The sequence below is a fragment of the Rhinatrema bivittatum genome, chromosome 3 (genome assembly GCF_901001135.1).
Source record: "Rhinatrema bivittatum chromosome 3, aRhiBiv1.1, whole genome shotgun sequence".
Taxonomy (NCBI): Eukaryota; Metazoa; Chordata; class Amphibia; order Gymnophiona; family Rhinatrematidae; genus Rhinatrema; species Rhinatrema bivittatum.
The window spans coordinates 156,651,542-156,677,882 of NC_042617.1; the positions used below are offsets into that span (position 1 = coordinate 156,651,542).

A 26,341-nucleotide genomic window follows, 5' to 3' on the forward strand; every position below is an offset into this window, starting at 1 on the left:
CACCAGGATGTGTCAGAAGTCCTGGAATGAACTCAAGATGAGACCGCACGTGACCCACCCTACTTGTTACCTTCAGTTTGGAGTCTGATAAGAACTCGGTGCTCAGAATTAGTCTCTGACTATAGGGGAGCTTTCCTTCTGTTGTCAGCCACCCTAAGTTTTTCCCTCTTCTGATGAGGTCTGCCCAGATTAGGAGGAAAGCGTCCGTCTCGCTACAGCAGCGAGTGACTGGTTTGCATTCCAGTTTTTTCCTTAAATTTCCTTCTTTGTCCAATACCATTTTGGCTCACGTTTCTGGGTTCATGCTGTGATTTTTAGTTCAGCCAACTGATTGGATGTTTTTTGAAATAACCAGAGACTATTTGTATTGAGAGTTTTATCTGTTATGTGTTTTACTTTTTTCCATATTGGATACATTTGTTTTTATTGTTGTAAGCAAAGATGAAAGCCCCGGTGAGAGTGAATGTGTGTAGAGAGGTGTGTGTGGGTGTGTGTGAGGAGGGGGATGAGAGAGGCGTGTGAGAGGGGGAAAGGGAGGACGAGAAAGAGGAGGGGAGGGGTGTGTGAGAGAGAGAGAGAGTAGGGGGGTGAGAGAGCAGGGGGGATGCTTGAGTGTGGGTTTCAGAGAGAGGGAGCCTATAATGAGGAGATTGTGAAGAGGTGTGTATGTGTGAGAGATTGGGAGCTCGTGTGTATGAAAAAGGGATCGTGTGTATGTGAGGGTGCTAGCCTGTGTGAAGGGATTGTGTATGTGTGAGACAGAGCCTGTGCAAAGGGGTGCATGACAGAGAGACATGGGTAGCCTGTGTAAGGATGTATGTATAGAGAGAAAGGGAGCTTGTGTGGGTGTGTATGCAAGAGAGAGGGACCCTGTATGAGGGGATGTGTGTGTGCGAGAGTGAGGGAGCCTGTATGAGGGTGTGTGAATGTTAGAGAGAGGGAGCATGTGTGAAGAGCAGTACTGAAAACGGGGTCAAACTCTGGGACTGGTGATAGAGTGGAGATGGAGGTGAGAGACTGGCAGGTGGAGAAGTTTGCCTGAGAGGGCAAAGTGGCCAGGGGAGTAGGGAGAGCGAGTGGGACACTCTTACAGTGATTTTCTAAGGAAATTCTGCTAAAAAATATTTAAAATTCTGCATCTCTAAGTAATAACTTTTTTCTGTATTAACTTAAAATGTAATTACTTAAAGATTGTCATGTAAATTGTGTTATTTTGACCAATATAAAGTTTGCAGAATTTGGCAGAATTTTAAGTTTTTGTGCGCAGAATTTTAAAATATTTTACGCAGAATTCCCCCAGGAGTAAACACCTCTGTCCTGTCTACAGGGAAAAAGCAGGGCCACCAAGATTATTATTTGACGCATTCTGCCTGATTGTGCAGGCCAATGATGCCACCTAATGCCTCCTCTTCTAGGCTCATGCAGAGAGAAGGGGCCCCTGTGTATGCTGGGCCACTTTGTGGCCACAAGAGTCACCTTATAAGATGAGCCAACCGGGATGGCATCGGTGCTTGTGGGGTAGTGACAAGTGCTGCTGGTATGGAGGATTGTCTTACCACTCTGCTTCAAGCTATAGCATCATGGAGATATTTGTCTGCAAACATCCTTGCAACACTAGCTAGCAACGACAGTGAACTATGACATGCTCCTTACATTTTTAATGATTTAGAATAAATATACTGGGTCTGAATTAGTATTGCAGTCATGTTTTTTTTTTGTCAGATCTCTAATTATTCTACAGTTTTTATACTACAGAACAACATAAAAGCACTCAGATGAAAAAAAAAGGAAAAACGGCAACCTTTTAAATACATGTTTGTTGTCTTTTATGATAGCCAGAAAAACCTACCTGCTGTCTGTTATTGGGCATGTAGGGAAGCAGAGTTGACACATGGAACATTAGTTCGTAATCTTTATAGGTGGTGTACAGGGAATGCGTTCCGGTTGAATCAGCTGAAAACACACAGCAGACATTTAAAATAAGAAAAGCAGGACCGTAAAACAGGAAATTCAAGCTGTTTGCCTACCACTCCTACAGGGCAGCATTCAAAAAGCTACTGAAAATTAAAGCTCTGTGTTTTTCTTTACAGATAACATTTCATTTTGGAACCTGTGGACATACCACAAGCAAAATTTAATTTACTGAAACCTTTACTTGATCTCAGTTTAAAAAAAAAAAAAAAAAATTAAAGATATTAGTGCCAAGGAGAAAGATACAAAATTGTTATGTACGTGGCTGGATGAATCCTGGGCACCAGGTCACTAAAGTGCCCAGAAAGGATCATGGAAATTATATTTGGTCCCTCCTGATGCCGGATTTGCTCAGATGGCTGTCTCCTTTGCACCTACCACTCTTCCTGGCCTCCACGCAGATGTTTCCATCTCTTCTGCTCTCCACTGGCATAGTGAGGGAGGGAGGAGAGAGGGAGGGTGATGTTGTGGTGAAGTTTGAAAGTCACCGAAATAACCAGCTACGTTCCTGCCTGGCTGGTGATTTGAGAACTTTCAGAGCCAACTCACATTAATAAGGATGCAGCGGCAGTTCGCTCAAGTTTAATCAGAATTCATGTTTGCAATGAGAACAGTGGAGTTTAATCAGTGTGCCCTACAAGTATTGGTATTCATGCTAGTGCCTACATTTTGGAGGTGGCACCTTGCTATGGACCAGATTTGTCCAGGCCTAGGCATTTATCACCAATACAGCATAACAACATGTGCTTTTAATGCCCTGATACTACTTTGGAACATATGTAGTAAAGAGATTTCTGGACAAATTATTGGCTGGTAACTATGGACACAAGTTTATTAGCCACATTGGGGATTTGTGTCATTCATCATGTGGGTCGCACTGGCAGGTGCAGCTGGATAGATGTGTGAGAGATGAGCTCTGAAGAACAAGCCAAAAATCTGGAAACCCTGGAAGTAAAATTGCTGTTTCGTTCAAATACTTATCCTAAAAGATAATGGTCATGGCCAGCAGTAAACTGGATAAAACAGAAGCAGCTTTCATGGCATCACACATCTGTCTACAGGACCATCGCCACAGAAAATGAAGGCTGCCAAATCATTTTTATTTACTTATTTATTTTAATGAATATTCTGCAAACTCCATGGATCCTTTTCAATGTGGATTACAGTTTTACATAGATGATGCTGATGATGCTTTGAATATAGAAATAGACCGTATGGCCCATCCAGTCTGCCCATCAATTCAATTAATTTAGCATTATAGTTCTCATCACATCCTTAGAGATCCTCCGTATTTATCCCATGCTTTCTTGAATTCAGATACTGTTTTTGTCTCCACCACCTCCACTGGGAGGCTGTTCCATGCATTCACTACCCTCTCTGTAAAGAAATATTTCCTAAGATTACTTCTGATTCTACCCCCTTTCAAGCTCATCTAATGACCCTTCATTCTAGAACCTCCTTTCTGTTGAAAGAGATTCATCGTCTGTGCATGGAAACCTTTAAGATGTTTGAATGTCCCTATCATATCTCCCCTTTCCTCCAGGGTGTATACATATGCTTTAGAACAAAGACCACTGAGCATTTTAGTAGCCACCCACTAGACAGGTTCCATCCTGTTTATTTCCGTTTGAAGGTGTGGTCTGCAGAATTGAAACATAGTATTCCAAGTGAGGTCTCACCAGGGACTATAGAGGGACAATATCACCTCCCTTTTTCTGCTGACCATGCCTCTTCCCTAGGCAGCCAAACGGCTTTCTGGCTTTTACTGTGACTTTATCCACCTGTTTGGTCACCTTAAGATCATCAGATACAATTACCCCCAGATCCTGCTTTTCTTTGTATTTAGAAAAATTTCACCACCAATACTGTACCTTTCCCTTGGGATTTTGCTCCCTAAATGCATCACTCTGCATTTTTAGCATTATATCTTAGCTTCCAGAACTTAGACCATTCTTCGAGGTTCACTACATCCCTCGTCATGTTTTCTACACCTTCCTGGTTGTCCACATTGTTACAGATTTTGGTATCATCAGCAAGAAGTCAAACCTTTCCCGACAATCCTTCCATTATGTCACTCACAAAAATTTTGAGAACTGATCCCAGGACTAATCCCTGAGGCACACTACTACGATAGTAATATCCCTCTCCTCAGAGAAAACTCTATTTCCCACTACCGTTTGTCGCATCCCATTCAGCCAGTTTCTAACCCAGTCATTCTAGGTTCCATACTAAGGGCGCTCAATTTATTTATAAGTCTTCTGTATGGAACTGTGTCAAAGGCCTTGCTGAAATCCAAGTACTCTACATCTAGCGCTCTCCCTTGATCTAACTCTCTGGTCACCCAATTAAAGAAATTGATCAGAAATTGCTGCCTCAGATCTTGCAATCTACTGGATTCCAAACATTGCACTATGCTCTGTTGTAGCAGCAATTGCATTAGTTTGCTCACCACAGAGGTCGGAATAACTGGTCTGCAGTTCCTGGTCTCCAATAAACTGAAACCTCCCCTCCACACCATGAAGGAGCTGCATTTCTCAAAGGAAGCACTGGCAGAGAATCAATAGTACAACTAAAGAAATAAGAATGAAGATGACCTCCCTTCCAACACAATTCTCTATTTCAAACAAAAGCAGAAAAACTGAAGGAAAGGACTTTCTTGTTGGAAGATCCTGTGTCACTACTACAGGTCAAAGTCATTGCTGGTATGAAAAGGAATTTTGAAGATGCAAATAATGAGAGTCAGAGAAACTATTTAAAAATCTTGGAGTTGGAAGGCGATGAACCTGTACAATTTATGGAGACATTTTGGCTAATGCTACTGGAAACTGAGTTTATGCAGGATTTTAAGACTGAAACAGCCGACAGAGGGCCTTCCTGTAACCCCAGCAACATAAAAATACACAAGAACAATGAAGGGTCATATTGTGGGATACCCGCAACTTCTAGCAATCCTGAAAAAAGGCAAGGTACGGATACTTTGGGAAAGAAGGAAAACATGATTGCCACAGATGTTAATAAAGTCACAACACAGAACAAGATGTTGTTTCTGGCAACGTGAGATCAACTAAGAAATATGAAGGCAAGGCTCAGCTTGTTCTACCCGGTGAGAGGAAAAAGTCACAATGAATAATGAAAGCAATTAGCTTGGGGGATTTTTGCCAGTAAAAAACGTTTTAACCATGAAAATGGCTTACCCTGTCTGCAAGTATGAATATACTTCCACAACAAATATACTTTAACCTGCACTGCAGTGGCGGTATTCCCGGGGTAGGGTCAGCTTGGGGAGGGGGGGGGGGGAAGGGAGAAAAGTACACACACTGTTTCATATTTTTGAAACTATGTGCATAGTTTCAGTCAGTAAAATTATCTACAGAGAAAGCTGGTGCAAATCACTGTGGGCACATTTCAAAGTCAAAATATGCACACACTTTCTTTTCTTTTTTTTTTTAAATGGTGCAAAAACTGTGGTGCAAAAAAGCACTGGTTGCACTTTGCAGCTCCGTGGGTACGTGTGAAAATTGCCCCAATAAGACCAAAGCCATTTGAGGGTCCTGAAGACCTACAAATGATATCGAGCCTCTTTCAGAAAACAAAACGAAGGCCTGGTGATACATAGGCGCACAAGGAGACGACATACCGAGAAAGTGAGCATGAGAGCGTGAGTTTCACATACTGTAATGCTGGCTGAGAGACAACGTGATGATTTTTTTTTTTAATTTGCAAAGTTATTAAAATCGCAAACAAGTGTCTATATATGGTTTTGATTACAAATAGACAAACTGTTGAAAATCTGAGTACCTGATAGACATTGAAGGAATTAACTATGTGAATAAGTTTATGTGAACTTGTACATTTTGATGGTTTCAGGCCTGCAGGAATATATATATATATATATATTTTATTTTTTTTATCAGGGACTGTGAAAACTGTGTGTAAGAACATGCTGTAACAGTAAAATGGACTCCTGGAGGAAGAGCCTTGGGTTACAGCAGTGAGCTGTGAACCAGGAAAGCCAGGGTTCAAATCCCACTGCAGCTCCTTGTGACCTTGGGCAAGTCACAAACTCAGATTGTGAGCCCTCTGGGGACAAAAATACCTACAGTACCTGAACAAGGTCAGTTTTGAAGTATCTATAAGGCAGAATATAAATCAAAATAAAATACATCTATTGATTTGAAATTTCTTCCAGAGATATCTTGTGAATCCTATTGGACACATGGAGACGGCATCATAGTGATCCGGATCTAGATAGAAATCTTGCAGATACTGTATGCAGCAGAACTTCATTTAATGTTAAAAGTGAACTGGCGAGTTTTGCCAACAACCTGTGACTATAACAAAAAACATGTTGATGAAGAAATGCAAACATACCAATTAATGGAGACTGTCAATGGGAAGAACATGTGCACTGACCTAGACATGACAATCTTAATGGGGATCTGCTGTTATGGATGTTCAGTATTTTACATTCAAGGGAAAAGAAGGCAACAGGAGAATTTCAGAGAGGCACAGTGAATTCTACATGATGTGGGAGCAGTGAACGGAACAGATATAGGATGGTGATATGATCTGTGAATTTGCGATTGCTGGTGAATCTAGGAACTATTGTCTATGTGACTAACTGGGGGGGAAAAAAATGAGAACAACCCAGCTGATCTATCTGCAAAGTGGAAACATTTCCAGAGAATTCCTGGGAGGTACAGCAAATGTGGAATAATAAACAAAGATGGTAATTTTTAAAGAGACTGCAGGGGTAAAGAAGTGCTTTACACACCGCACGTGGCCTTTAGAAAACTGCACGACCAATGATCATGTAAAATCATACTGTAGGCACAGCATTTTATATGCATAGGTGAGAAGCACTCTGGGATGGAGTCTGGGCAGGGTTGGAACGTATACACATACTTCTTTTATTTTAAAAAGTATTGGCATAAATTCGCTCAGCTAAGCTATGTGCACCAAACAGCAGGTGTAATGGTGTGCACAGAGTTTTGTTGGCATAATGTTTCAGTGGATTAATGTGCATAAATCCACTTTGAAAATGAGTGGAACTTGTACACATATTTGCCAGCTAACTTATGTCACAAAATTATCCCCATTATGTACAAGTTTTAGAGAACATGAGGTCAATATTCAAAGATATTTAATCTGATAAACTGTGTATTATCCAGCTAAATGCTGACTTTTCAATATCTCCAGCACTTATCTGGATAATTTTATCTGGATAAGTCATTATAATAATACATTTTAGCCAGATGAGTGGGAGGCATTTCGAGGGCATTCTGGGGTGAACTTGAGTTAGTCAAATAACTTATCGGCTAACTCTGATAGTTGGAGTTCTAACTTATTCAGCTAAAGCAAGATGTGGCAGACAGCAGGATAACTTTAACCTTAACTGGCTATATTCAAAATAATATGACCGGTTAAGTGCCAAGCAGGCCAAAAATAAATTTACAATCAAGAGGACCTGGTGACTGGATCACCCACCCCCCCTCCTCCCCCTTCTAAGTTTGCTAAATGTAGGTCCTGCCGGCTTGATCCACTCTCACCCCCAAAGATTTGAAAATATGTACTTATAGAAAGTGGCATATTGCTGCACTCCTCTTCCCTCAGTTAGCCAAACAGATTTGCCTCTGGGCCACTCCTCTCACCCTACCCAGCACTCTCAAAACCCTCTGTGGGGCTGGGATCATGGTACACTCATACCACCATCATTGGGGCTTCCTTCATTGCTCTGACAATAGGTTTACCAAGATAACTTTATTCAAGGATATGTAGTGGGCCGTTTATCCCACTGAATACTCCTGAAAACACATTCAGCTAATTGTAGCTGGATAAGTTATCTGTTGTTTTTAAATATTGACCTTTATATCTATTAACTCTAAATGTGAAGTTTTGAGCTTTATTAATGATCACAGCTTTATTTGCAAATTTGGAGCAGAGGACTTGCATAATGCATGATATAGTAGGGATCATATCTGAGAGTATATTTTATGTTACAGAAGTTGTAAAAACATATGCAAGGGTCTTAAAAGAGAACATATGGGGGGATTCTACAGGTTTAATCTAGAAGATTCTTGGAGGTACATAATGAAATATGCATAATGTTTACAGGAAAAACTAAATGTAGTAAGGTAATGAGATGTGCCAAAATGTTTGAGATTGGAGAGGAGGGTACATCTCAGTATCAAGTTTGCATTAATCGTGTTCACATTAGTTATTGAGAATGGTGTGGAACTGGTTCACATATTTAGTATGCTTGTTACAATGAGTTAGTGGCATTAAATGAAAGGGCAAATGTGTACAGGAGAGAGAAGGACAAATGCAGAAATATGCGTGGAATAACTGAAATTGGTAAAACTAGAAAGTGACTGACTGGAAGAGCCATAGATTTTCCCATTTTTTAAGTCGCATCCTGATTATCTGATGCAGAGAAAACGCCCAGACTTTTTCAGGCCTGTCATGAAAAGATTCCCCGCAGCTTTATTTTCTTCTCCCTTTTTTTCTTTTTTTATCCTCAAGGCCCCCCAAGGCCTGAACAATTAGCATCGGAAGCTCCTCCTTCATAAGCAAACAAACCACTGATGATTCCTCATCTTTCCTGGAAGAAGCATCACCGTTCTTTAAATTCTCCCCTGAGAATCCTCCAGCTGTCTTTAATTGAAAAAAGAAATGATCAATCTACAGGACCTTTCCTCTTCCAGGCCTCATTACTCTTTGTGCTGGGGTTCTTCTTAGCTGGTCCCGCAGCCCTGGACTCTGCAGATGTTAAGAGAGACAAAGAGGGACCAACTTCTGCACTTTGTCTTAAACAAAATGCCTGTGTAGTAAAGACACAAATTCTGGGGGGGAAACTGTGGTGCAGCCGCAAAGAGAAAAAGGACTGAAGCACCCGGAGGTTCTCCAAAGGATCCTGTGTCACAGATATCCTGCCAGTAAAAAGTCAGGAGGCCTCAGCTCGGGCCATGTGGTTCTAAAATGGCTGCTGTTCCCACCGTTAGAGTCAGCGAACGAGTCAGCACATCAACAGGACATCCATCTTAAGCTGGGCCCACTACTGAACGTTCCTTGGCTCCAATCACTTCAGTGACAAAAACTCTGCCCTTAGAAACTATTGCTGTTGGGCCTTCCAGCACAGCAGAGACCTGAGGCCTAACACCCCCCCCCCCCTTCCTGTGCACACACGTGGCACCTGCCACCGCCTCTGACAGCCATGCAGCGGGAACCACAGCCACTGCAAGGCCTCTCGCACCCAGCAAGTTCCCTGGGTCCAGCCATGGAGCTCCTCCACCTGGATTCCCCCTACTCCCCCAAGAGGTTCTTGCTGAGCCCCAGTTCTTAGTGCTCTTGGGCCCCAATAACAGACAGATATTGAAGATCACCAGCCCAATCCTGTTCAGCCCTTGCAGTGCTCTTTCACTTTATTTTTCCTTTAAACTTTGTGGACACTACCTACTAACACTGGAGGCTCAGAGGAGTAGGCAGGAGGGGCAGGGGGAGAGTGGCAGGGAAGGAGTCAAAGAATATAAAATAAATAAATGAGAAGGAAGGCATGCGGGCAGAACAACGAATCTGTCAGCTCTCACACCAGGCCTTTGCTGGAAGTCCCCAACTCTGCTCATGCTCAGCTGTGGGTGGATCAGGCCCTCTAAGGCTCTTCGTCTGGCCTTGACCAAACTCTAAGCTGCATGGGTATACTATCCTACCACCTACTGAAGACAGAACATACTAGCACATTGAGGACAGAATGGGCCCTAGATAGGGTGACATCCGCAAACTTGTTCTCTGTCTCCATCTGTTGATAGGGGAGCAGAAACCCATGGGCTTGGACTGGTCTGGCTGGAGGAAGAGGAAATTTGGATGTCAGCAAAGCTTACGACAATGTCTGTATAGGAGACTCATAAATAAAGTGAGCAGCTTTGTGGTGGGCCCCCAGAAAGTGGATTAGATTGGAAACTGGTTCAGTGATAGACAGAAGGTAATGATAATCAAATTCATACTGAGGAAAGAAGAAAGCATCATGGAGTGCCTCAGAAATTGGTCCTGGGGCCATATCTTTCTGATTGCTATTGTAGAGGTGTTCAAAGGAAATATTTGCCTTTTTTGCAGATGACACTAAGATCTGCAACACAGTGGATACCTCTGATGAATTAGATAGAATGAGAAATGATCTAAAAATGTGAGTGGTCAAGTGTTTGCCAGGTAAGAATCAATGTAAATAATGTGCACAGACCAGGACAGTGATCAGATCTAATGATCTCAAGATAGAAAAAGTATGATAAGTTGGTGGCCAGAAGCAGAGGAATACTAAAATAAATAGGGAGACAGAAAACCAGGAGAAATAAAGGTGGTGATAATGCATCTGTACAGGGTGTTGGTGAGACCTTGCTTATAATATTGGGGTACATATTCAAAGGCATTTACCCAAAAAAACTAGTGCGTTATCCAGCTAAATGCTGACTTGAATATTTGGGGCACTTATCCAGGAAAATTTAGCAAGATAACTTAGGGGGCATTTCAGGGCACATTTAAGTTAGCCAGAAAAGTTATCTGGTTAACTCAGATATTCAGAGTTAGCCTGATAACTTATACTGCTAACTCTGGTTGTGCTGTCCTAATGTTAGCTGGATAAATTTATTCGGCTCTCTTTAAAACAGTCAGGTATATTCAATGGTGCGGCTGCGCCACTGAATAGCCGGCCAAAGTTAGCTGGATAGGTTTATGGCTCACTTTGCTGGCTGGACTGTGGCTGAAAATGGATCCCATTATCTCCAGAACTGGAGGCCAGGCCTCTGAAACGACATGGGCAGGCTGTAAATGGTCCAGAAAAGGCTACGAAAATGGTGCCTGGTCTATATCAAACACCACAAGAGATGAGGCACGATGAGATGAGAGGCAGGGGCGAGACGATACAGATTTTCATATGCCTCAAAAATATAAATAATGCACAAGAAGCAAAGTTGTTCAAAGGAAAGAATGCTCTAGAGCAAGAAGTCGTGTCATGAGACTCCAAGAAGGCCGGACTCGGAAGCATCATCAGAAAACGTTTCTTCATGGAAAAGGGCAGTGAATGCTTAGAACAGCTTCCCAGTGGAGGTGGACACAAAAAAGGTAACAGAATTCAAGAAAGTATGGGATAAGCACAAACGATCCCTAGTGGGGAGGAAGTGAAGGGAAAGCCAGAGATGAACAACAATCTATAGCACTGCACCAGGGATAGGACTGGGCAGAATAGTGAGGTGTTACATTCCTAATCTGCTAGCAGACTGTATGTTACATTTCTCTTTCTTTACAGACCTAGCAGGTGGAAGTAAGGTCTTTCATCTGAAATGCAGGGTGCGGGAGGATAAGGGTGAAAAAGAGAGAGAGTCTTCTTACTTATTTTCTGAATGCAACTGATGGGGGGGGGGTCAAATGTTTGTTGTAGGGTAATTTTGCAGTTCATAATTTGTTTTGGGAGAAGTCGGCTGCAGAACTTGTAAAAGGTTTGGTGTATGTTAGCTGCTGATACTAAAATGATGTTGTGTAGATAAACTATGATGTCCAGATGGTAGTAGTTTCCTTCCAGATGAGTTGATGTTTTGTTTAAATTGTATATTTAAAGCAATCTTCTGAATTCAGTGAAAATATATGACAATCATGCTTTTCTCTTCGCACTAACGTTTCTTATTCCTACCTATTTAAAAACAAAAAAAGGAACAAACTTCCAACTAATCTGGGGTAATATATGTGAATTGAATATTAGGGGCTGGATAAGAGCTGGGGAGAGTCTCTCAGTCTGTCTCAAGTGGACAGGTGTTTAAAAATCACAAAATCCGGAGGAGACCGGACTGCTGGGCCCCGATTCAGGGCCGGACCATCACCCACCCTTCCTGAGCCCGGAAGTGAGAGGGAGGAGCCGCGCGCTTAAAACGCTGCGGCTCTGTAAGACGCTGAGGAGACCGGACTGCTGGGCCCCGATTCAGGGCCGGACCATCACCCACCCTTCCTGAGCCCGGAAGTGAGAGGGAGGAGCCGCGTGCTTAAAACGCTGCGGCTCTGTAAGACGCTGAGGAGACCGGACTGCTGGGCCCCGATTCAGGGCCGGACCATCACCCACCCTTCCTGAGCCCGGAAGTGAGAGGGAGGAGCCGCGCGCTTAAAACAGCCGCGACTCCGGTGCTTGCCACCGCCGGTGCGTCGCCAAAGCCGTGCGCGCCCAAGGGGTGCGCACGGCTTTGTCCGGCTTAGTCCGGACTAGGACGGACCAGGACGGACTGAGAGGAACCCAACATCCACTCTGATTGCTGAGACGCAGACAAAATCAGCTCACAACGATCGACGACCCTGATTCTGAATAATAGATGCCTCCAAAAAGAAAAGGGAAGGTAAGGGTGTTTCCACCAGAGCCCTTGCCTTCCCTACTTCAATTGAAAATCGACCGGTTTATGACCCAGCTGGAGAAAGAGAGTACCAATGAATCGGTTGGGGGCAACCCGGAAGGAGAACGAGTTGCCCCCCTTGACGAGGCATCTCTCAGTCCTGACACTCGACCGCCTCCAGCCCAACGGGGAGCTAATGGAGATGCAGCAACATCAGCTACCGAAGAGGTAAAGCGATTGTTGTCTACTGGAGGAGCAAACTCCATACTGGACTCAGTGGAAGTTGAGGGATCGCTCCCTCAATTAGAGAAACAAGATCACTCCCACCCTGAAGAACCAGGTACCGTGACGGCAAACTTAAGACCAGAGACGGTAACGTTGGGGGCAATCTGGGATTTGGTAAATGGACTAAGTGTTACTGTTAACCGACTGGAGGGGAAAATAGACTCAGTAGCATTAGATCTTCAGCAAAAGTTTATAGGGGTACAAAGACAGACAAATGAAGTGGTAAATAGAATAGGGGAAGCTGAAAAGAAAATAAAGTCCTTACAAGATTTAAGTATAGTTATGGTGAAAGATCAGTTAGGATGTTCTAGACGATTGGAAATAATGGAGAATAATATAAGGCATTTGAATATAAGGGTAATAAACTTTCCTAGAATAGCAGGGGAAATACCCTTTGTTTCCTTTAAAAAGTTTCTGGCAGAAGTTCTTGGTTTTTCCGATATTAATAACAATATGTTGGCTATAAATTCATGCTTTTTTGTAAAAAGAACCTCTGCTCAAGCTTTGTCCATCCCTGCTAATTTAACGAGTTTCCTAGAAAATTCTGAAACACAGGTATTGGCCAGAGAAACTTTGATTGTTTCATTTATCACATCAATTGATATTAGTACCCTTATGAAAGCTTATTTTCAAAAATTCCCCATTACATACTGTGGGCAGAATATAAAGATCTTTCCAGATCTTGCTCCAATTAAAGAACAAAGAGGTGTGAATTTCTAGACTTGAGACAAAGAGTTACGACTTTAGGCTTCTCCTTTTTGCTAAGATACCCCTGCCGGTGTATACTTAGAAGGGGTACAGAGTCATTTAGCTTCAGCCAGTCAGATCAGTTACGACAATTCTTAGAATTGCGAGAACCACTTGCTTCATCCCCAGTTGAACCCTAAGTAGTGCAGGCGATATACAAAGGCCAGTTGTAAAATGAGCTGTTTCTTGAATTAAGTGTTTTCCTTTTCTTTTTTTTTTTTTTTCTCTCCCTTGTAATTGTTTAGCTGTCTCAGATGTAATATTTAATATTCCTGGAGATATGGTTGCTATTTAATTTAAGATTTAAATTACAAACACATATTGTGCAATTACGTATAGTTGTATTGTTTCTGAAATTATTATAATCCTATCTTTTTCTTTTTCTGTTAGAAATTGCAGATATGTGATAGTGTTTTTTTTCTCAATTCAACCAAGTATTGAATGTAAATGATTAACCTAAGTGTAAATTGAAAAATCTATAAATAAAAGTATAAAAAAAAAAACAAAAAAAAATCACAAAATCCACCACACATGAATGGTAGAGTGGTTGGGGGGTATCAGAAGAGAGGCTGAAAGCTGAATGGCTGCTTAAAGTGAACTCCTCACATTCGGAGGCGATCCCCTCCAAAGGAGGATTCAATTCTTTTTGGAATTTCGAAATGAAATAAAAATAAATAAATAAATAAAAATAAGACCAGCTGGGCAAGCTCTGCCTCCTAAAAGTTCAACCACCCACATGCAGCTCAGTGGAAAACCTCTTTTCTTCCCCCCCCCCCTCCCCCCAGGCCTCCCTCTTACGAAGCTGGGATGAGATAGGCACAGTAGGAGCAATCTGCACGGTCACCACCTCTGCCAGCCTCAAAGTGCCACCTATCACTGTTTTTAAAATACACTAAATTCATAAACATTCTTGCACTGTAGGACAGTTTTTGAAGTGTCATAGGAATGAACAACTATAAATGCTGAATTCTTCACCCCAGACGAACATCAAGATCGCACCACTGCTTTCACAACTTGCAAAGATTCCCTACTTGTTGTCGCCTGACTGCTCCTTCTCTTGGACTTCTGCAAGTGTAGTGCAAGGAACATATTAAATGTAGTATATTATAATAACACTAAAACTGTTATTTCTGTTTTAAAGGAGTTATTGCACAATAATTGAATTAGGCCACAAAACTTACTTTTATTATCAAGCTGCGCTCTGTACTTATTAAACCCTTTCAAGCGGACCCTCTGACCCAGAAGATCAAGGAACTCTTCGAAAGCAGGTCCCGCTGTTTCATTGTTATACATCTCCTCCTCCGAGCTTTGGCCTGCTTTGCAATACAGGATCCCAATCTTGTGCTGAAAACTCAACTGAAATGGGAAAGGCAGAGTGCAGTTTCTTAAAAGCATCAAACACAAACACAGACAGGAAATCAGTATGTTACAGAAGTTCAAGGAAGAAATAACAGCCATCAGCAAAAAAAAATTAGCCACCCCTCCCCCCCCCTTTTTTTTTTTTTTTTTTAATAGACGGCCGAAGAATTTCGAAAAATAAAATGCAATATACGTACACACAGAGAACAGAAAGTAAATCTAGAAATGCTTCAGAAGACAAGAAAGAAAATTATATGCATCGCAGTGGGAAGTCTATATTCAAAGACAGACAAGAATAAACAGAAGGGTTTAGGAAACCATTAAACAGCATCCAGAATCTGCACCATTGTGCGCTTCAAGTCTGAAGAGTTTTAATTGGCCCTGACTGAATAATTGCCTCTTCTCCCAGTTTGGGGGCACAGTGAGGCGTCTATTTTCATATATTTATCTCATTTAAATTTCTGAAAGCTAGTCCCCTGTGAATGGCTAGCATTTTGCCTGTAGTACACATTAAATGAGAAAGACAATTTGGAACAGAAGCTTCAAATCAAGTAGAGTGCATAATTCTTTTTTTTAAACAGACCAAGCAGCTTTAGTTATGTTAATCAATCTTCATTTTTTTTTCATAGCCTTGTCAAGTACAACCAAACTATAACTACTTCTCGTTCTTCAGAATTATTGTGAGATGAGGACAGTTTTGTAAAAATGATGCAAAAACTAGAGCTAGGGCAATTATGCCATTTTCATGGTAATCTGGGATCAAATTAATCCGGTCTGAGAAAACTGTCTGTACTGAAGTTTGTGATCCAGGATTATGACCAGGGTTTTGGAAATGCACTTGCCCATTCAGCTGGGGAAGGTAGATTTTCTCAGCTAGTGGGCCTGGGGTGGGGTGGGGTGGAAGAAAAACTGTGGGGGGGGGGGGTTTTTGGGGGGGGAGGAGAGAGAGATGGTGGAAGGTGGAGAGGAGGAGGAAAGCAAAGGACACAAAACAGGAAAAACCATTTCATACATCAGGTTTATTGAGGCCAATATTAAAAAAAACCCTAAGATAGATAAGTTATCAGGGATACTCAGCAAGATAAATGTTCTGCTGAATATCCTTAAATAGTTACTCAGGTAAACCTAACCGGATAACTTTACATGGCCACACAGATAACTGAGTACCTTATTCAGCTAACTCCAAATAGCTGAGTTAGCTGAATAGTTATTCAGCTATTTCAGCTTCAATCCTGGAATGCCCCCTAAGAAGCCAGCTATGTAAGTTATCTGTTTAAGTTAGTCATACTATGAGGCACATCTAACTTATCTGGTTAACTTAACCGGATAAGTCTAAATATCGCTACTTATCCAGCTAAGTTAGCCAGATAAATAGTGCCGCTCAGTTACACCCTTTGTCTGCCCACTGACTACCCAGCTTACTACTTAATGGACAAGTGATTTATCCAACTGAACAGTATAGTCAGATATTCAGTGGCCATCACTTAGCCAGATAAGACTGACTTATCTGACTAACATAGAAACATAGAAGTGACGGCAGAAGAAGACCAAACGGCCCATCCAGTCTGCCCAGCAAGCTATCACACCTATTTGTTTTCATACTTTATTTATTTATTTATTTATTTTTAACTTTTATATACTGACATTCTTGCATTAAATGCAAATCATGCCGGTTTACAGTGAAACAGAAAAAGCAGGAAAAAAATTCCTAAGTCTTATCTGTTACTCTGACTGCTGAGGTCAGGGCCCTTATTGGTAACTTTTTGGTTCCAATTCCCTTCCACCCCCACCATCGATGCAGACAGCAGTGCTGGAGCTGCATCTAAGTGAAGTATCTAGCTAATTGATTTGGGGTAGTAACTGCTGTAATAAGCAAGCTACTCCCATGCTTGATTACCCTGCCTGTGCAATTCAGTCTTTGTTGGTTGTCTGAATATAAATCCTCTTTACTTCATCCCCCCTGCCGTTGAAGCAGTGAGCTGCACTGGATATGTATTCCAAGTGAAGTATCAGGCTTAATTGATTCGGGGTAGTAACCGCCGTAACAAGCAAGCTACACCCATGTTTATTTGTTTACCCAGACTATGTAATTCATTCCTAGTTGGTTGTTGTCTGAATATAAATCATCTTTTCTTCATTCTCCCTGCCGTTGAAGCAGAGAGCTATGCTGGATATGCATTGAAAGTGAAGTATCAGGCTTATTTGGTTTGGGGTAGTAACCGCCGTAACAAGCAAACTACTCCCCTGCTTTTTTGTGGATGCAAATCTTTTTTTCCACATTTCCTCTTGCCGTTGAAACATAGAGCAATGTTGGAGTCACATTAACTCTGTGTGTGTTTATTGAATAAGGATATTAATCTCCAGGTAGTAGCCGTCATTCCTGCAAGCAAGCCACCCCCTGTGCCTCTTCTCTTCATTCACATCCTCTAGACTTTATGGATCCACAATATTTATCCCACGCCCCTCTGAAATCCTTCACAATTTTGGTCTTCACCACTTCCTCTAAGTAGCAATTGACTATGGACTCCCAATGCCTACCATGTATCCGGATAAATTTTATCTGGATAATGGCTTATCTGGATACAATGTATCCAAATAAATGGCACAGATATTCAAAAGATGGCATTTATCTGGATAACCTTTGATTTATCCAGATAAATGCCTTTCAATATCGACTTCACTATGTCTCAATTACGAGTCTATTAAAATAGAGTTTTACTTTTCTTCTTTATGTTCCTTTTTTCCAAAATGAAATATTTGACAATTGAGAAGGTGGTCTCTATTCAGCTTTTATAGCATCTGAAAATTGGGAATCTGATGGACCCTTTTCAAAGAAGGTTTTGAGCAGGGTTTAGGACAGAAACTGAACTGGTGGGATTGTTAGATGACTTTCACAAAGAACAAAGATGAACAAGGGAAAGATGTATTACTGTCTTCCTTGATTTTAGTTCAATATGTCATACTGTTGACTATTCCATCTGGGAAACGTTTATAAAAAAAATTAATTTCTTGGAAAGAGATCTCAGTGCATAAGGTTTGGTGACATGAGTCACCACTTTTTCCCTTTCTCTTTGATCTTTGTGTGATTCCCCTTGGCAAATTTATTCAGAGCTTTAATATTAAATATAATTCCTATGCTGATGAATTTTGGTTATACATCCATCTTTGTAATAACTGTGAAGGGCAATTAAAAAATCAAAATGAGTTCAGCTAAAACTGAAATTTTTAAAGCTGGTAAGTCTGGAACGTTAGAGAGATTCTTCCTCCTTTCCAGAAGGTCCACTCCTCCCTGTAAAACCATTAGCTTATTTGACTTGAAATGGCGAGCCTATGCTGCCCCATATTAAATCATCTATAAGGCTTGTTTCATAACAAAACGGAAATAATGATCCTAAGTTGCTTTCCTGTTAGGATCCTGCCCGCGGCTTCCTTGCAGACAGTCCCCTACCTTCCGTGGCAGGCCGACGCCATCTCTCGTGGCAGGCTGTGCCCGCAGCGTCCCGGGTGCCTCCGCTGTCCTAGAGCCACCCGCTGCCACGCCGCCGCTGGGGTCCTCAGTCTGAGCGGCAGGGATCCGCCTTTCATTGGGCCTTGCACACGGCATGCACGCTGCTGTCCTCAATCCTGCTCCCAGCCTCCCATAGGCGCGGGTGTGCGCTTCTCCTCGTCATTTAAAGGGCCAGCGGCGGGAAAAGCCCCGTGGCCCTCAGGAGTTATGTCATCAGTCTTCGCCAGATCAGCCCTATAAAAGGGCCCGGCCTCAGTTCCTCAGTGCCTTCGGATCTGATCTTCACAGCGTCTGTGGTCTTCTTCCTGATCCAGGTCCTCCGTAGTCTGCCTGTGCCTTAATGGATCTTCGTTCCATGTTCTTCGTGTTCCTGAACTTCATCACCTTGATGTTCCTGGTCTCGTCCCTCGTTGGAGCTCCCTCGTCGCCTGTTTCGTGTTCCTGATGTTCCAGATGTCCAGTTCTCCTGATGTCCAGATGTTCTGTGTCCAGATGTCCTGATGTTCCATGTCCTAAGGTCAAACTCATAAAAAAGAGCTCAAGAATTCCGTCAAAAAATACGCTAGTCGTAGAAAAAGATGGAAATATTATTGTAATTTGAAAAAATGCTCCAATGAAATAATTTTATAACATTTGTTGTTTCATTGTCTATTTTATATTTTTATTTTTTAATTTTTAATTTTTAATTTTTAACTTATATTATGAACTTTTACTGTTTTTGTAATCTGAGGACAATAAAACTGCTTAAATATTATTGTGAAAGTGAACTGCATCAGCAAGCCAGTCGGCGTCGGACCAAGAATTTTTATGGTGAGCGCCCGGTCTTCTCAATCATTTGCAGTCACTTGTATAGCTACATTTCATCATTGTGTTTAAGCAAAAAAAGTTTCAAACTGATGCAAACACTTCTGAAAGAGGACGGTGAATATCAATGAATGTCTTTGAGAACGGCTCAACTGCGGCCGAAGTTTCGCTGTAAGAACAGCTTCATCAGGAGCCAAATTTAAACCCAATTTTTCACAGGTTCCGTCTCTGAAAGAACAGCTGATGTTGCGTCTTCATGAAAAAGTGTTTAAATGTAAGGACCGCAAGGTCTCTTTACTGCACTTCTGTATCCATAACTTCAATATTATCACTAAATGAAAAGACAAAAGAATATAAGACTAAAGAGTTTCTCTTATACTTATCTTAACACGGAGCAGGTAATCGTATCCTTACTCTGGACGCACTGGTCTCACCCTTGATTTCAAAATGGACAGAACGCTATCACTGATTTCTTCACCACTGTTATAGGGCCACTTAGCCCTTACGTTACCAATGAAAACTCAATGATGTCATTACGTGCTGAATCGAAATTCACAGAGAGTCTGACGTCATTGTGGACTGAATTTAAAGAAACACCTGTAAGTCTGAACTTGCATTTAACCCTTTGGGCTGTAAAGTGTCCAAACGGTGTATCCAGCGTTGTTCTGACTGGAGGAGACGGCGATCATAATCACCTCCTCGCCAAGACGGGCTTATTGATTCCAAAACACAAACCCGTAGTTGATCAAACGTATGTGTAAAATCAAGACAATGACTCACCATTGGTGCAGTTATTCGAGCATGTGTTAAACAGGAGCGATGCTCTATTAGACGTGTTTTTAAAGGTCGTTTTGTCTTGCCCACGTAGACCTTTTCACAAGGGCATTGGACCATATATATGACTCCCGAAGAATTACAGGTAGTAATGGATCTAAGAGTCAACGTAAAATGAATTGAAGCAAGGTGTAGAACAGTGACATTCATCATAATATGGCATACCGAGCATTGTCCACATGCGCGATGCGAACCCTCCTCAGTAATTGACAACCGCGGGGAAGAGTCTGTATAAACCAATTGATCCTTTAAATTGGCTCCGCGAGTGTAGGTGCATAAAGGCATCTGTGTAAATACTTCATGACAACGTAAAATATGCCAATTTTCCAAAATTATGGTTTTAACTGTGGAAGACATTGAAGAGAAGGGAATCACACAGGTCAAAGTGTCCGACTTCGTTATACTGTCTGATCGGGGTAAAAACAGCCATTCACGATGTGTATATTTTGCACGGGTGTAAGCTCGCCTTATGCATCTTGTCAGATATCCACGATCCGAAAAACGTTGTGTAAGTACTTTAGATTGATTTTTAAAATCTTCCATAGTTGTACACAGGCGACGTGCTCTAAAAAATTGGCTGGTAGGCAAATTTTCTTTTAGATGTCTCGGGTGGGCGCTGGTAAAATGCAGCAAGGTGTTACTACTTACCGGTTTCCTGTATAACTGTGTAGTGAAACCATTAGCCTTTTTTGTTATAAGTATGTCAAGAAACACAATCTGTTGCTCCTGAAAATTTGCTGTAAATTTGAGATGAGGATTCAACGAGTTAAGCCAATTAAAGAAAGACTCAAAATTAATTTTAGTACCTTGCCACAAGATGAACACGTCATCTATATTTATTTATTTATTTTATTTAACAGTTTTTTATACCGACCTTCATAGTAAATAACCATATCGGATCGGTTTACAGTTTAACAAAGGGAAAACTAGAGTAATAATTCAAGTAAACGAAAGATAACAATAGGTAGGAATAAGTCAAAGTTACAATCAACAGGGGGAGAGAACTTGGAAGCTTACAACAAGCTGGAAAGAAGAAAGGCCGGTAAAGTGTTGTTACCATAGAATGAACAAATTTAAAAAAACTTAAACAGTGCTATAACCTGAACGTCTCAGAGTCCATTTTATACGAGAAGACAGAGTGCCAGACCGGGTAGGAATGAATGCCAACTAGTAATTGACTGGTGGTTCAGGGAAGGCTTGGTGAAAGAGCCAGGTTTTAAGTCTTTTTCTAAAAGTTAAAAGGCAAGGCTCCAGTCTGAGATTTGATGGGATGCTGTTCCAGATAGATGGGCCTGCTATCGAAAAGGCTCTGTCTTTGGTCGTAGCGAGGCGTGTGGCTTTATAACGGCTTTATAACGGTGCCAGGATCTTATATACTGTAAAAATGGATTGTTGTTATTGATCCATGTCTTTTCGAACTGACCCATGTAAAGGTTAGCCAGATCAGGTGCCATGGTAGCCCCCATGGCGGTACCCCGTATTTGTTGAAAAAATTTTCCTTCAACAGCAAAATAGTTTTTCTGTAAGGCCATTTGTACCAAAGACAAAAGAAAAGTAGAAGGTATCCGGTGTGGACGAGGTCGCAATTCAAAATAATCAAAAGCAACGTCTATAGCCTCCATCTGGGGTATGCTCATGTAAAGGGATTCCACGTCTAATGTAACCAAAAAATTTTTTGTCATATCACAATGAATGTGTTCCAGTAGCGAAATCATTTGCTGGGAGTCCCGAACGTAAGAAGGTAATTTAGGGACAAACGGGGCAAGAAAAAAATCAATAAACTGAGAAAGTGGTTCAAGAGCTGAATCTCTTCCTGAAACAATTGGTCTGCCCGGTGGGTTGTGCAGGTCTTTGTGTATTTTTGGCAGCACGTAGAATAGAGGTACTTTCGGATGTGGGCGCATCAAAAATGCCGCTTCTTTATTAGTCAAAAAACCGAGTTGACTTCCACATGTAACTATAGCTTCAATTTCTTGCATAATCTGTTCTGTTGGGTCTTGAGTCAAGGGAAGGTAAAAACGAGAATCTTGTAGCTGACGTTGAACCTCTCGTGTGTATTGTGAACGGTCCATTAGTACAATTTTGCCTCCCTTATCTGCGGACTTTATGATTAAGTCTGTGTTGTTCCGTAATTGTTGAATGGCAGTGTATTCATCTTTTGTCATATTTGAATAGTTGTGATGTGTGGAAAAATTATTACGTATTTGATTTAATATAACCTGATGGAACGTATAAATGACAGGGTCCGGTATACCCGGAGGGCACCACGTGGATCGATTTTTTAATATTGACATGTCCATATTAATGGAATCTTTGAAAAATTGTTTCAAATACAGTTTTCTAACAAATTTGAAGATGGCAACCTCCAAATCAAATAAATTCGCTTTTGGGGTTGGTATAAAGGACAGAGCTTTTTCTAAAACTTGGACCTGACAAGTCGTTAATGTAAAACTTGAAAGATTTAGAATCAGGGATCCCTGTTGTTTTATGGACGATTCTGTCGAGTGTTGTATGGACGGTCGGACCAAGATTTGTTGCCCCCTCTGGTTCTGCGTGGTCTCCGACCCCCGCGGCCACGATTCTCTAAAAAACGATTCTCTCCTGAAGTAGATTGTGTAGCTGAGGCGGTGCCTGATTTTTTAGTTAATTCATCGCCGGAAGATTCGTCACTATTTGTGTCAAAAGTTACTTTGCGGTTATATGTTTTAACTTTCTCCTCACACATCCAGGGGTATACGTAGCCCGTAGTGTAATCTTTTTGGTCACGGTTCAGTTTTTCTAATTTGGTCTGTTTTATATCTGAACGAAATTTGTCAATGGATTCTTGTAATTTTTCCATCTGATCTTGGAATGCATTGATGTCAATAGCATTTGTGGAAATGTCGGTTTTTAAATTGCCAATCTCTTCTTGTAATTCAGTTTCGTTAGATTGTGCTCTTTTTATAATTAGGATCATGAGATCCAAACTACATTTGTTTAGGATCGCATTCCAATCATTTAAAAAGGCCGGGTCTTCCTTGTACAAATGCGGCTCCTTGTTTATTCGGAGACCTCGAGGAATGCGTTGGCAACGGCAATATTCCCGAAGAGTGTCTGCATGCAAGGTCGCTCTAACTGAGCGCTGCATTAATTTTTGTAAAGCGTCCCATTTATCACTGCTAGATATTGGTACCTCAGTATTAAAGATAGAAGGTCGACCAAGTAGTTCTTGAAGGTCTGTTGTGGTGAAACTGAGTGTTTTCAGTGGTTCTGTGCCAGCCATTGCTCAATATCGTTAGTCAAACTCATCATTGATATTCACCGTCCTCTTTCAGAAGTGTTTGCATCAGTTTGAAACTTTTTTTGCTTAAACACAATGATGAAATGTAGCTATACAAGTGACTGCAAATGATTGAGAAGACCAGGCGCTCACCATAAAAATTCTTGGTCCGACGCCGACTGGCTTGCTGATGCAGTTCACTTTCACAATAATATTTAAGCAGTTTTATTGTCCTCAGATTACAAAAACAGTAAAAGTTCATAATATAAGTTAAAAATAAAAAATTAAAAAATAAAAAATAAAAATATAAAATAGACAATGAAACAACAAATGCTATAAAATTATTTCATTGGAGCATTTTTTCAAATTACAATAATATTTCCATGTCCTAAGGTACCATGTTCCACGTTCCGGATGTCTGATGTTCCTGTCCTGACTCAGTCTGTCTCATCTTCAGCTCTTTGTCCAGTTCCCAGGTCCCTCGTCTGTTCATCCTTCCTGGCATGCCACCGTCATGGTCCGTGACCAGCCCATGAGGGGCTGTGTAGGGCGCCTTGTGGTACAAGGCCTTCTCGTCTGCAGCGCAAGCCTCCAGAAGACTTCTGTTTTTAATGCCTTGCTTCTAAGAATCCTGAGTCTTGAATCCTGCCCCGGTCTTCGGAGTTCCTTTTGCCTGCTTCCGTCCATGCCCAAGACTCTGCCAGAACCTGTCCGCTTCAGTGTGGTCCGCGACCAGCCATGGGTGGCTGGGTAGGGCGCGCTGCGATGCAGTTCTCACCCAGTACTTTCGCCTGAGTCCTGAATCCTTGCCTGAGACCTCCAAGTAACCTGAATCCTTGTCCGAGTCTTCTGAGTAACCTGAATCCTTGTCCGAGTCTTCGTCTCCGAGTATCCTGAGTCCTTTTCTGAGTCCTCCGAGTATCCAAGTTTATGTCCGAGTCCTTCAAATATCCTGAGTCTTCGTCTGAGTCTTCTTGTTCCTGCCCTCAGCCTCCGTCTGGCCTCATGCACTCGTCGTTCCCAAGCGGCGGGACCGGAAGGGCTAACGGGTGGCCGAAGGGCTACTTCAAGACCAGCATTGCGTTGCTGGGTCTCATTGGTGCGTGTAGGTCCAGTGGGGGGCTTAGCCTGCCTTATTCCTGTTCTGGATATTCCTCACCTTGTCTTCAGTCTAGCCTTGCTCCTGCTCTGCCTGTGCTCGTACCTGCTCACCTCTCGCGGTGTGTCTTGGGGCTCCTCCCTGAGCCGCGCTGTGATCCAAGGGCTCATATCCTCCCTTGAAATAGGACCGCACCTCTGCGCTCCTAACAGGATCCACAGATATGCACAACCTTTGTACAATTTTGGAGCTGGTTATCTTAAGGAACAATTGATTATGTATGTGCCAGGTCATTCCAAGCACAGTTATTAATGAAAACCTCATGGAAAATTGAATGTTTTGCATCCAGGCTCTAAGATGATGGGTTGACAAATTTACTCGTAAATCCAGTAGTTTGAATTGAATTGGACCTTGCTTAATTTCTTGCACTTCCTTGGATTTGTGTATATTGGAATTTTGGAGTGCAATTTCTTCTGCTCCAATTTTTGTATTTTGGATTTGACAAATTTACTTACATTGAATTCAGTTAAACTGAATTCAGGCCCAACCCCCAGTATGGGGTTTAAGAGCAGGACTGTATTTGTGCTGTGTTGATTTCAGATGATGCATTAATTATGTTTCTTGTATTAGTGGGGACTATAGCAATCCTCACCTCAGCACCATTCTGATGCAACCTGTAATCTACTTGCATATTTGGCTAACGTCTGCAGTAGGTTTTGCACTGGCCGGATTAAGGAAGCATAGCTCTCAAAAACTAGTCACAAATATATCAGGTTAGTCACATAAAATTCAGCTCTCCAACTTTGTTTCCTGATCTTTATTTCCATGTAACAAGTGAAGGAGAACTGGACTATTAAGACCTTGATCTTTTTCGCACTTCCCATCAGTACATCTGACTTTTGAACACAGGAGCAATGGGAGTTTCAAGATTCTGATGAGACCTCATTTGGAGTACTGTGTACAATTCTGGAGACCACACCTTCAAAAGGGTATAAAGCAAATTAAGTCAGTTCAGCGGGAAGCTACTAAAATGATCAATGGTTTTCATCATAAAGCATAAGGGGATAAAGATTTAAACATGCACATCCTGGAGAAAAGAAGCGAAAGGCGGGGGATATGATAGAGACATTTAAATATCTCCAAGGATTAAATGCACAGAACATAGGTCTCTTTCAACAGAATGAGGGGTCATGGGATGAGGGGGAAAGGGAGTAAAATTAGGACTAACCTAAGGAAACATTTCTCTACAGAGAGAGAGGGTGATGGATGCATGAAACTGCCTCCCAGTGGAGGTGGTGGAGACAGGAGCAGCACTGGAATTCAAAAAAGTATGGGACAAGCACAGAGAGAAGCTAAGCAGGAGGCATGGAGGGGCAGACTGGATGGGCCATGTGGTCTTTGCCTGCTGACATGATCTGTGCTATCACCATCTTTACATGTTGGACCAATAAAAGCTATAATAGTAAATAATAAATCTAGTTTTCTACAGAGCCAATAAAGCTCTGCACTGAAGTAAGTCAATCAGAAATGCTATTCCTCAACCTAGGTATCTGGAGTTTAAAAACTGAACGAACACAGGGTCATTCCATCCTTCTTTATGATACCTATCCATAAGTAGTCCTTAAAATCTGCTGTCATGCTCTCCAAATGATAAAACAAGACAAGCCTTATTAAGCCAGAATAGCAAGACTGCACAAACTCACAATACCAAACACAGGGCTGCTACAAGGAGTAGGCAAGGAAGTTGACAGCCCTGGGTGCCAAGGTAGGGGACGGGGGGCATGGGTGCCACATCACACATTTGAGTGATGTCTGAGAGCTCACGAGCCCAAAATGGAAGGGGGAGGGGCACCCAAAGTAACCCTTGCCTGGGGAGCCATTTTGCCCATCATTTCACTGGATCCAAAATGCTGCATTCAAAATAATAAAATCATTCAAAAGGGCAACCATCTCACCACAAAAACGTAAGAGTCTTTCCCTTAATTCTGTGATCACCTTATTCCTCTGAATAAGACCAAATAAGAGCGTATTTAATTATTTTCTCAAGGGTGGCAGAGATGCACATGTACTTTGATAGATAAAGGCCTTTCCTGACTTTCAGCTCATACCTGTAA

At 41.8% G+C, this 26,341-nt stretch overlaps 1 protein-coding gene across 10 annotated transcripts in view; it reads right to left on the reverse strand.

Moving 5' to 3' along the window:
• SIPA1L2 (signal induced proliferation associated 1 like 2) overlaps positions 1-26,341 on the reverse strand; it is a 492,084-nt gene that overhangs the window by 172,364 nt on the left and 293,379 nt on the right. For all 10 annotated transcript variants that reach the window (XM_029593863.1, XM_029593861.1, XM_029593864.1 and 7 more), the window contains 2 exons: positions 14,546-14,720; positions 1,850-1,953 (listed from right to left, as the gene is read on the reverse strand). In XM_029593863.1, coding sequence (XP_029449723.1) covers positions 1,850-1,953; positions 14,546-14,720 — 279 coding nt within the window. The remainder of the gene's footprint in view (positions 1-1,849; positions 1,954-14,545; positions 14,721-26,341) is intronic.